Below are 10,643 nucleotides of genomic sequence, written 5' to 3'. Positions count from 1 at the left end.
AATATACTATATTTTTATTTTATTTTTACCATCTTATTTGTATTAGTTAATAAATTATATTATTAGATATTCGTTTTCAATTATATTTTAAAATACTATAATTACTAAATTTTTCAAGATACATTTTTTTGGTCATTTTATATTCTCATTGGCTAGTTTTCAAACATGATTTGTTCATTAACCAGTTTATTTGCTAACAGCTAGCTTATCAGTTAGTTTGCCAAACATAGCCCTTAAAGTGATGGATTGCCCTAACTAGAGTGGACACTTGGTTCATCAGATTTGAGTTCGACGATTCATCGTATAATCTGGTCTTGGTGGGTACTTGTTTATAACCAATTGAAAGTTTTAGTACGTAAAAACGCCTGAGATAAAATTAAAACCTATAATTGTACCATCATCATCATAAATGAGACGTGTAACCTGGGAATCACCACTGTAAAAAGATTCATTTACTTTGTATACTTAACTGTACTTCGTCATTTACAATTACAATAACGTACATTAACTGGGGAAATGAATTTTTCCGCTAATATCAAGTGATAACAAGGACAAGGTAGAACCGTAGAAGAATAACAGATTGAGACGGATACATAGAGTATATTGTTAATGTCACCTTTATCTGCAAATTTTATCTCACATATATCAACATTAAGACTTAGGTGGCGTTTGTTTTTTAAGAGGTGCTGAAGTCTGAAGTCTGAATTCACTTCTGAATTTTAAGAGGTGGTGCTGAAGTCTGAAATCTGAATCAGTCAGACTGTTTGTTTTTACGTCTGAAATCTGAATCAATTCATTTCAATTAAATTTAACTGAAATATCCAATCATTTAAACCATTTGTAAACTAYCATATACTTTTAACACATTCAAAAATTCAATTGAAATGCGTCAATTGATTCAAAACACAATAGAAAACAAAAATTCAATTGAAATGCCTTGCAAGACTTTTCAACCCTGAAGAATTTAGACCCTGTTCATATTTCCATCTTAAACATATTCCATCCTCCTAGACTCTCTTTATCAAACTTCAATGGCTTCCACTTYTTCTTCCTTTACCGATCATCTTTATGAAGCATTAGATCGAGCAGGATTTCACACTTTTAGGGATAATGATGAAATCAATAGAGGTGAAGAGCTGAAGCCGGAAATCGAGAGAGCAATCAGAGCATCCAAGGCAACCCTAACAACGACCTCCCCGTCGTCCTCTCCAACGCCTGCCGTCGAATCGAAGCAGCCYTAAGGCAGTCCCCAAGCTWCGATTCYGAAGGATTGAACGAAATCGATGCCGAAAAACCCTAGGAGGTAGATGAAGGAGGAGGCAGTGCATCCGATGCTTTAAGAACCGGAGACGGTGATCGATCAGGTGAGATTTGTGTGGTGGAGAAAGGGTGGGAGGTGGTGCCGGAGTGGTGGCGGATGGAGAGACCGATTGCTGTGGATTGCGTGAGAGAGATCGAGATCGAGAGGTAGGGGAATCCAAAATTAAGAGGTTTTCAGAGGTTTTTTTACATCTAACCGATTCAGACAAAAACACACAAATTCAGCTCTTAATTGAAAGAAAAAACAAACACCCTTAATACCCTAAGGTCTGACCGATTCAGACTTCAGAGGGTATTAAGAGGTTTTTTTTTTAAAAACAAACAGCCCCTTATATTTTACATTTTCAATGTATGATTTGACCTATTCTGACATTAAATATGTACAGTAACATAACATTAAATATGGACATTGCTATATATATATATACACCACTTTCAATGTCAAAATCAAGTTAAGTTATGCATTGAAAATCGAAAAAGTAGGTTTTCATGTTAATGTATAGTAGAAGTGTACATGCGGAATGTAATGCACTTCTGAAATTTTGAACTCGAACCCTCAATCATGATCCGTGTTTTATTTTGTTGTTTGTATTTCTCAATTTTATTTTACGGTTTTGAGAAAGTTAGAGACGAGATGATTATTATTTTATCTGAAATACATATCAAGATGCCTTTCAAACTAAAGATTATAAAATTCTAATTTTCAGGTTTCATTTATTTAATTTAAGTTTGATCATAATTTAGATTTAAAATAAAAATATATTTTATTATAGTTTAATTATGATTTTTTTTATATAAAAGATAATGATAAAGTATTTTGTTACGGTAAAAAATCTTTTAATTTAAATGATAGCTATATTTAAGATATTTTATAATTAAAATTAAAAAGATAATATACTTTAATAAAAAAATTAGAGATGAGGTGTTTTATCTCGGATTTTTCTTGTATTTATCAATTAGTTATATGAAGAATTTTTAAAATTTTAGATGTTTTAGAAAATAAAAATAAGTGTTTCATCTCATAATGTGTATATGGTATTTAATATGTTTATATGTAATTAGTTAGATGAATTCAAACATTAAGTTTTGATAAGATATAATCTTGAATTTTAAATAATATATATATATTAATAAATAGTATCTGAATAGTAGTTTTTAAAAGTTTAACCTAATATTAAGATAGGAGTGCATTTAAAAATAATTTAACATACAATTTAAAATATTTAAGGTCTATTTTGGTTGCATGATTGTTTTTGATGGATTTGAATTTCATGGAGGGATTTGGATTGAAATGAATTTGAAATCATTGGCGTGTTTGATTTGTAGGATTTGGAATGAAATTAGATTTTATTATTTATAAAAAAATTATAAAAACAATTGAATTACATTTTTGTTAATCAATTATTACAAAACAAATGTTTTTAACACTTTTTAAAACTTTAATGTGTATATTTCTACGAAATCCCAAGCCCTCCCTACGAATTTCAAAATCCTATATTGGAAAGATTTCAATTAAATCATAAGATTTCAAATCCAAATAATTTAACAAACCAAATATAAAATAAAAATGAATTTAAAATACAAATTCCTTTAAATCCATTCCGTTTCATCAAAGCCAATGAAATTTATACGTTTATAATTTCATGTCAAATTACTCGAAGTTTAACTTTTTCCATTTGGTCCTACAGTCCTGGTTCTAGAGAAACACAAGGCAGGCGGATTATTCATTCCAATCTGTTGACTTTGGACTTCAACCCACCCTTTCCATTAAATCTCCGCCTGCTTTGACTGTTTGATCCATAATTTCTCGTTTTTCAACTTCAGATTTTGTTCTTCTTTCTGGGTTTGCAGTCGATCAACATACTAATTCCAACTCCGATCAACTACGGTGATTTCTTGATCTTCCGATTATCTTGGATAAAAAATGGTGAACTCCATGGTGGGAAGAGCCACAAGCGAGATGCTTATAGGTCCTGATTGGGCGATGAACATTGAGATCTGTGATATCTGTAACCATGATCCTGTGTATGCTTTCTTTGCCCCCTTTTCATTTCTAATTTATTCAATCATACAAAATGTTCTTGTTTCCTTAATCGTCATCCATGGTGTAGAAAGTAAGTCGATAGATGTCTTGTTTTGTATAAGTTTTTGATTAGGTTTGAATTAATCGATCATCTCGAAATGGAACTTGCTTAGAACCGAAGAATTTTAGGGTCTTTGTGGTTATCTAATTAGATTATATTTAAGTTATAGTTTTGAGTAGGATTCAAGAAATTGGGCAAATTGGGCAAACTGAATAATAAGTTGAAGTGCGATAGAAGATCTTTAGTTTATTTGCTTGGATGAAATGAGTCGACCAGAAGTTAGGACTTAGGGTAAAATTGGGGTTGCAGCTATTGGAGCATAGCCTTTCATGGGGGTTTCAGCCCAATTGAAGAAATACCCAAGTTTTTCGGCATCTCCATTCCTATTTCTGTTCAAAGGAGGATGGTACCTAACCCAAACCAATATATGTAGAATGCAAATCAAATGCAACCCAATGAAATTTAATCCTAACCGTAGATCATCCCTCTTTTAAGGAGTATTTTCATTTTTATTTTTTCAAAAGTGTAACCGCTTTATCCCCAACCGCAACCACCTTATCCCCAGACCCCAACCGTTGATTGTTTAATTGTGTGGTGTAGATGAAGTTGCATCAGTTGCAACATTCAAGAGGGTTGCATTTGATGAGCCCTCTATTTATGTATCTTGAAAACATGATGATATAGGACAAAAACTGGTGCAATACCCTCCCTTTCGTGTAGTGGTAATTCATTTGCTCTGATACCATGATAAATGGGTTGGGTAGAAATCACTCCCAATCTATAGCTTAGAGGAGGGTGTCCAAAAAGCACATAAATACATATAGGTACGTTGACAACCTGACAACGTAATACATATGCTATTTCAATCTATACATATATACTTATTGTGCTCAATCCCTTTGAACTTAATTGGGCTATTGCTTAGGGCTTGTTTGTTAGCAACCTAATGAGCTTAATGGGGCTCACACCTCATTTGGTAATTTATACTTGACTGTTTGGTAGTTGCTTAACGATATAGAAAGTGGCTTATTCAGTAAGCTTTTGGAGGACCCTTATGCGAAAAGTCAAGTTTTTTCCAAACCTACCCCTCCCAATTAAAAACCACACTCCTTCCATCTATGAAAAAACCATCATAAACAAAAATCTTCACAATCCATATAGATGGCTTCATCCATATAGGACTTGATGGAAAACCAGCTAAACACCCTTATATCTGTCTTTTTGTCTTTCTATATGCATTGATATTGCTTATTCATATCTAGCTTTTCAAATCTTAGCTACTCTGTTTTTTTTTCACTTTCACACACTTCCCACTAGTTGGGGGTCTTCTTAGAAACAACAACTCTACTCTTTAGGGTAGAGGTTAGGTGCGATATACTGGGGTCGTTTGGTTTTGAACTTAATTTGACTGACTTTATTGATGAAATTTGCTTTTTTGTTTCTTCAAAGATCGATTTCTTTTTTATGTTGTAAGTGGAAATACAACTTTTACGCATTGATTGTTGGTTTATCATTGGTTCATGCATGTGGTGGTAACATTGATGCAATGGTTTTTCAGGCAAGCAAAAGATGTTGTTAAAGGCATAAAAAAGCGTCTTGGAAGCAAGAATCCAAAAGTGCAACTTCTTGCATTAACAGTAAGCACAAAGAAAACGACTTATTTTCTTGTATGTTGATTGTTGAGAGTCATGATGTTGTTTTGGATAAGACTAATATCTCCTTATAAGTGTCGTTTATTTTGGGGCAGGGTAAACAACTAGGAAGTGTAAACTTCCACCTTTTGTGTGGCAGCTCATTGGCAAAGTTTCGTGCTAACTAAAGAATACGTATGCCACATAATATCAATTTTCTTATCTGATTTTGGCACATTCTTTTCATTCTTGATTGAACTAGTGTGTAGAAAGAATCTGTTGGAATCTTGATGTGCTACTTTGATCTGTTCTCTCCTCCCTATATATATATATATATATATATATATATATATATAGTCCCACTCAAATACGAACCATGGAAAGGTTACAAACCATACAAATCAATCTCAACCGTCCATCTAGTCTAACATATATCTGGTTTCATAAATATATTGATTGTTTCCTAATATAAAGCATTGATCATAATTAATGAACTCCAATTATCTTTCATAATTACTCAAATTATAATAAAATGAACCTTCATCATTTCCACAAATATTGGTTTGCAGGTTTGCAACATTTAAAAGGTTTGAATTTGATTTGCCATCTATACACACACACACACACACATATAAAGCGAGGTTCAGGGGAACACCCCCAAAAAATGAAAAACTAAGGAACACCCTAATAACCATTCATCCGTATGATATACATACGTGCATACAAATAATTGAAGATGTTTCCTGGTTTCTATGCACGTGTATATGTTATGCACATGTGCATATGTGTGCATACCGTACAAATGAATTCAATTTTTTGTGGTTTTCCCTTGAATCCAACCCTCTATATGTGCATATATATATATATATATATATATATATATATATATATATATATATATAGGTTAGGTTCTAGTGAGAACTCTTTTTGTGAGAAGGTGAAGGCACCTTATATCGTGTGAAGGTCTGTCACGAGATTTGTGAAGATACCCTTATATTATGTGAATGTTACAACCTTCACACAGTATAAAATATCCTTCACACTTCAGATACACATTTGAAGGTTACAACATACACATAGTATCAAGGTACCTTCATTTTTTCTCACTTTCTCACAAAAATGAAAATTTCTCACATGATCCCGACTCTCTCTCTCTCTCTCTCTCTATATATATATATATATATATATATATATGTACACACGCGTGTATGTATATATACAAGCACATGCATAAATACATACATGCATATGTACGTGTTATTTTCAAAGTAGAGGCGCCTGCAAGCTGGCCCGGACATTGAACACCATTATAGAAAAAAAACTGTAAACTCACACAAGAATTTTCGTTTGTTCTTTTTGCTTCTTTTTTTATCCTTTTAAATTAGCTTTCTGGATTTCCTTAGGTAATTGAATTGATTTGGAGCTGAATGATGCATGAATTTGTATTTACTTTCTTTCCATAATATGGGGTGCGAGATATATTAGAATGCTCATTTAGAAACCTAGAATTGGCATGCCACTGGAAGCACAAAACCGAATGCATTTATATTTCCATTGCTTTTATTCATTTTCATGCATCAAGATCCATTACAATTGGACCAAAACTCAAAAACTGACTTGAAAACTGCAAATTACTTTGAAGAAATAATTTCTCAACTTGTTTAACTTGTAAAGCTATTGGAGACGATTGTGAAGAATTGCGGGGATTTTGTTCATATGCATGTAGCGGAGAGAGCTGTGCTTAATGACATGGTGAAAATAGTGAAAAAAAAGGTTAGGCCTTTGTTAAGTAACCGATGTCGGTATTCTATCACAACCATTTTTTGGTTAAATTTGTAGTTGACGGTTTTGATTATATTGCAGCCCGATTTTCATGTAAAAGAGAAAATATTAGTTCTAATAGATACATGGCAAGAAGCTTTTGGCGGGGCAAGGGCGAGATATCCCCAATACTATGCTGCATACCATGAATTATTGGTAAAATTTGTCATAATTTAGTTACATTTTGATGCATTTTGCTCTGTTTGCCGTTTTTAACTTGGCAAAGAACATTAACCTCCGTTTCTAAGGTTCATACTTTATGTTTCAGCGTTTAGGGGCGGTATTTCCACAGAAATCCGAGAGATCAGCACCTGTTTTTACACCCCCACAAACACAGCCTCTAACGTCCTATCCACACAATCTGCGTATTCCAGAAAATGGGAACGAAACCACCGAGACTTCTGCAGATGCCGAATTTCCAGTCTTGAGGTATATTATGAAGTTATATTTCAGTTTTTATATGAAAAAATTCCATATATAATCACGGGAGTCGGTTTTATTTGTTTCTATGGAATAAAACTTCTTATATCGACTCACATTATCGTGAATAAATTGTTTTATTCTATGGATATTTGTCGTTGTGTTTTTCAGCTTGACAGAAATTCAGAATGCTCGTGGTATCATGGATGTTCTTGCCGAAATGCTGACTGCAGTTGATCCCGAAAAGAAAGAGGTATAATTGTCAATCGAACCCTTTTGTTCCGTAAATAGATGTATTAATTAATTTGTTTTTCTCGGTTTCGGAATCAGGGTCTCCGGCAAGAGGTTATCGTGGACTTGGTGGAGCAGTGTCGTACATACAAGCGAAGAGTCGTGCACCTGGTTAACTCGACTTCGTAAGACCTTGTCTAACTCTACGCTTGACTAGTTGACTTCATGCATCCGCATTATTTGTTGCTCTTATTGCTTTTGATAGGGGAAGGTTCAAATGAGAACCGTAAATATTTTGAGAACCTGAGAATCAACTATTCTTCGATTATTACTCATGATGAATATTATGACATATATTCATGAATATTTAGGGGGCGTTTGGTTTGATGGAATGGTTTTAAACATCTAATCCCTATGAAATTAAGTCCCAAAGGAACTGTATACTTTGTACATGATTTTGCATGTTTTAGTTTCATTCACTCCTTTTCTGCTCAGCCGAATTTTCTCTTATTTGCGCCTCAGGGATGAATCGTTATTATGTCAAGGATTAGCTCTGAATGACGATTTGGCACGAGTCTTGGCCAAACACGAAGCACTTCTTACTGGAACTCCTGCTCCATCTGAAAAATCGAAACCCGAAACTAGTCAAGCATTAGTACCCGTTGATGCTCCTCTTATTGATGCAGGAGATACCAAACAACCGAGGTAATCAAGATTTCTTTTACAACATGGAAACGTGTTTGAATCAGGTGAAGTAATTCAATTATTTCTTAATTTGTCAAATGTCTAAAATACCCTTCAATGTTCCGCTTCTTTCTGCAGATCCGCCACTGGTGGTGGTGCAGAGGCGGATTTGCTGTCTCTTGCTCCTATTACAACTAATGGACCTCCGGCAACTCCAGCAAAGGTCGAACCCAAGTTTGACCTTTTGAGCGGTGATGACTTTAACTCACCGACTGCCGGAAATAGCCTAGCGATTGTACCGGCGGGTGAAGCTCAGCCTGCTACGCCTGTATCTCAGCACAATGCGTTAGCCCTTGTGGACATGTTTTCACAAAGTAACAATGTGCAAAACGTTTCTTCTTCACCTCAAATCCAACAGCCTCAAAATGTGCCGCCTGCATTTTATCCAAATGGAAATGGTGTTCAACCACAGCCGGAGCCATGGTCCTCGTACAATCAAGGGTCTAATCCGGCATGGAATGGCCATATGGCTCAACAGCAGCAGCAGCAGCCGCCTTCACCAGGTTTCGGTGAGTGAAAGTCAAATCTTAAAGCGCTTACGACTCTTTTAAGTTTGGTACACTGGACATGACAGAACATGGATCACCGTTCCACGTTTGGTAGAACAAGAACATAGTGGAACATACGTGTTTTACCCCCACCATGAAAAAAGGTGGAACAAACGTATATTTTACCAATATAACCTCAAAATAAAACATAATTCTCTTCTGAAACATCAAATATGCCTCCCTTTTTACTTTGTATTTTATGGTCTTTAAACTCACTTTAGTGTTCTCAAAATATTGTTTTTATATGGTTTCTATGTTTTGATTATTTTATGTCATTTATTAAATATTAATAAATCAAAATATATAAACAACTCATTGAGGATAAATTGGTCATTTTATTTGTTCTGTCTTTTCCAGTTTTGTCTTACCAAACGTTGAACAACTGTCCAGTCTTGTTACATCCTATCCTGTCTGGATACCAAATGCACCCTTAGTTGTGCGTTGGATTGATAATGTGGTTGGGGTTTTATAGGTGGTCCAACTAGCGGTGGACTGCCGCCACCACCGTGGGAAGCTCAGCCTTCTGCCGACAATGGCACACAGTCGTCTCAACCTTATGGAGGGAACATGAACATGCAACAGCAGCAGCAAGTCGCAGGCAGCTATCTCCCGCCAATGAACAACCAGCCGCCGCCAGTCTATACCCATCAAATTCCTCAACAACAATTCCAATTCCAATTCCAAGGAGGTATGCAGCAAACTCAACCTGGCCAAATGGGTTACATGTATCCTCAACAAATGGCTCAGCAAATGTACAGTAACCAAATGGGACAAGCTTATGGTGGTGGCTATGGCGGCTATGGTGGCGGTGGCAGTGGCTATGGTTATGGGTACGGTCAGCAACAAAACGCGCAATATACAGATCAGAGAATGGTGGGGATGTCGGTGAGCAGCGTTTACAGTGGTCCATCGATGGCGAATGCATCTTATGTTCATAAGCCAAAGGCTTCAAAGGCAGAAGACAAGCTATTTGGAGATTTGGTTGATTTTGGCAAAGTGAAGCCCAAGAGCTGAGATTATATGTATGGAGTTGATATGTGTTTGATTTATAAATTGGTTTTAATTTTAGTATTTTGTTTGAAATAATTGGTGTCATATATTCTTCTTTCTGCATATTTCAACGTATGATTTGATCTGATTTTAATGTAAATAGTTGTGCATACAACAACCTTTTCCTATGTATTATCAAATTGAATTTTAGAAAGCCATAACTTTTGATCTGTTGATTGGATTGGATTGCATTGCATTAATTCTTTTGAAAACTATTTAATAAATTAAGTTAATTTTTATTTATTTAAATGAGGCTTTTGTATAGTTACTAAGACACCGTTTACCAAATGCTTATCCGAGTAAGTGTTTACCAAATCACATTACATTATCGGATGAATATGGTAAGGACCAAAAATCTTATCCGATAAGAGTAAGACAAGGACCAAGAGTCTTACCTGATAAGTGAGGGCAACGACTCTTACTACAGTAAGTACTTACCGGGTAAATTTGTTGCATACGATACCATTTTGATGGACTAAAATCTTACCCGGTAAGTAAATGATAGTGTTATTTTTTGCCGGTAAGCATTTACCGAGTAAGTGTTTGGTAAACGGCCCTTAAACATGATCTCAAAAGGATATAAATCAAATGAAAAAAAGACAATTTGGGGAGAAAAAAGAAGCAAGGAGTAAATTTGGAAGAAATGCAATTTCAAGCATAGATTTGAAAGAATGCATAATTGAGGTATATTTTTCACTTTTACTGTTACAGAAAGCATAGAAAGTTATATTTCCCGTGCCCGATTGTATTTAAGTGTAGATATACAGGAGGTGCTTGAGATTGCTTATTTTAGG

The 10,643-nt window shown here is 34.8% G+C and overlaps 1 protein-coding gene across 2 annotated transcripts; it reads left to right on the top strand.

Annotated features, from left to right (window-relative positions):
- Positions 1–3,024: 3,024 nt before the first annotated feature.
- LOC112520515 (TOM1-like protein 9) lies at positions 3,025–10,019 on the top strand. Of its 2 annotated transcripts, none has more exons than XM_025128965.1 (10): positions 3,025–3,345; positions 4,963–5,041; positions 6,710–6,808; positions 6,899–7,012; positions 7,125–7,285; positions 7,448–7,529; positions 7,607–7,692; positions 8,030–8,212; positions 8,330–8,760; positions 9,272–10,019. In XM_025128965.1, the coding sequence occupies exons 1-10, from the start codon at positions 3,245–3,247 to the stop codon at positions 9,811–9,813; spliced, it is 1,878 nt and encodes a 625-aa protein (XP_024984733.1). In that variant the 5' UTR covers positions 3,025–3,244; the 3' UTR covers positions 9,814–10,019. The 2 variants fall into 2 exon arrangements, with proteins under 2 accessions (XP_024984733.1, XP_024984734.1); XM_025128966.1 differs by lacking the exon at positions 3,025–3,345 and adding an exon at positions 5,152–5,230 and having other exon boundaries at positions 4,992–5,041.
- Positions 10,020–10,643: the final 624 nt, after the last annotated feature.

The sequence above is a fragment of the Cynara cardunculus genome, assembly GCF_001531365.2.
Source record: "Cynara cardunculus var. scolymus isolate 2C chromosome LG 10, CcrdV1, whole genome shotgun sequence".
NCBI classification, from domain to species: domain Eukaryota; kingdom Viridiplantae; phylum Streptophyta; class Magnoliopsida; order Asterales; family Asteraceae; genus Cynara; species Cynara cardunculus.
The sequence above is the reverse complement of the archived record's forward strand: the minus strand, read 5'-3'. Positions and strand labels throughout refer to the sequence as shown.

What these genes read in the sequence shown, in the direction of transcription:
- LOC112520515 (XM_025128965.1), top strand. Translation starts at nt 3,245, where the DNA reads ATGGTGAACTCCATGGTGGGAAGAGCCACAAGCGAGATGCTTATAGGT. An exon ending in GCCGAATTTCCAGTCTTGAG is followed by an intron (nt 7,286 to 7,447) that starts GTATATTATGAA and finishes TGTGTTTTTCAG; the next exon opens with CTTGACAGAAATTCAGAATG. An exon ending in GCCGCCTTCACCAGGTTTCG is followed by an intron (nt 8,761 to 9,271) that starts GTGAGTGAAAGT and finishes GGGGTTTTATAG; the next exon opens with GTGGTCCAACTAGCGGTGGA.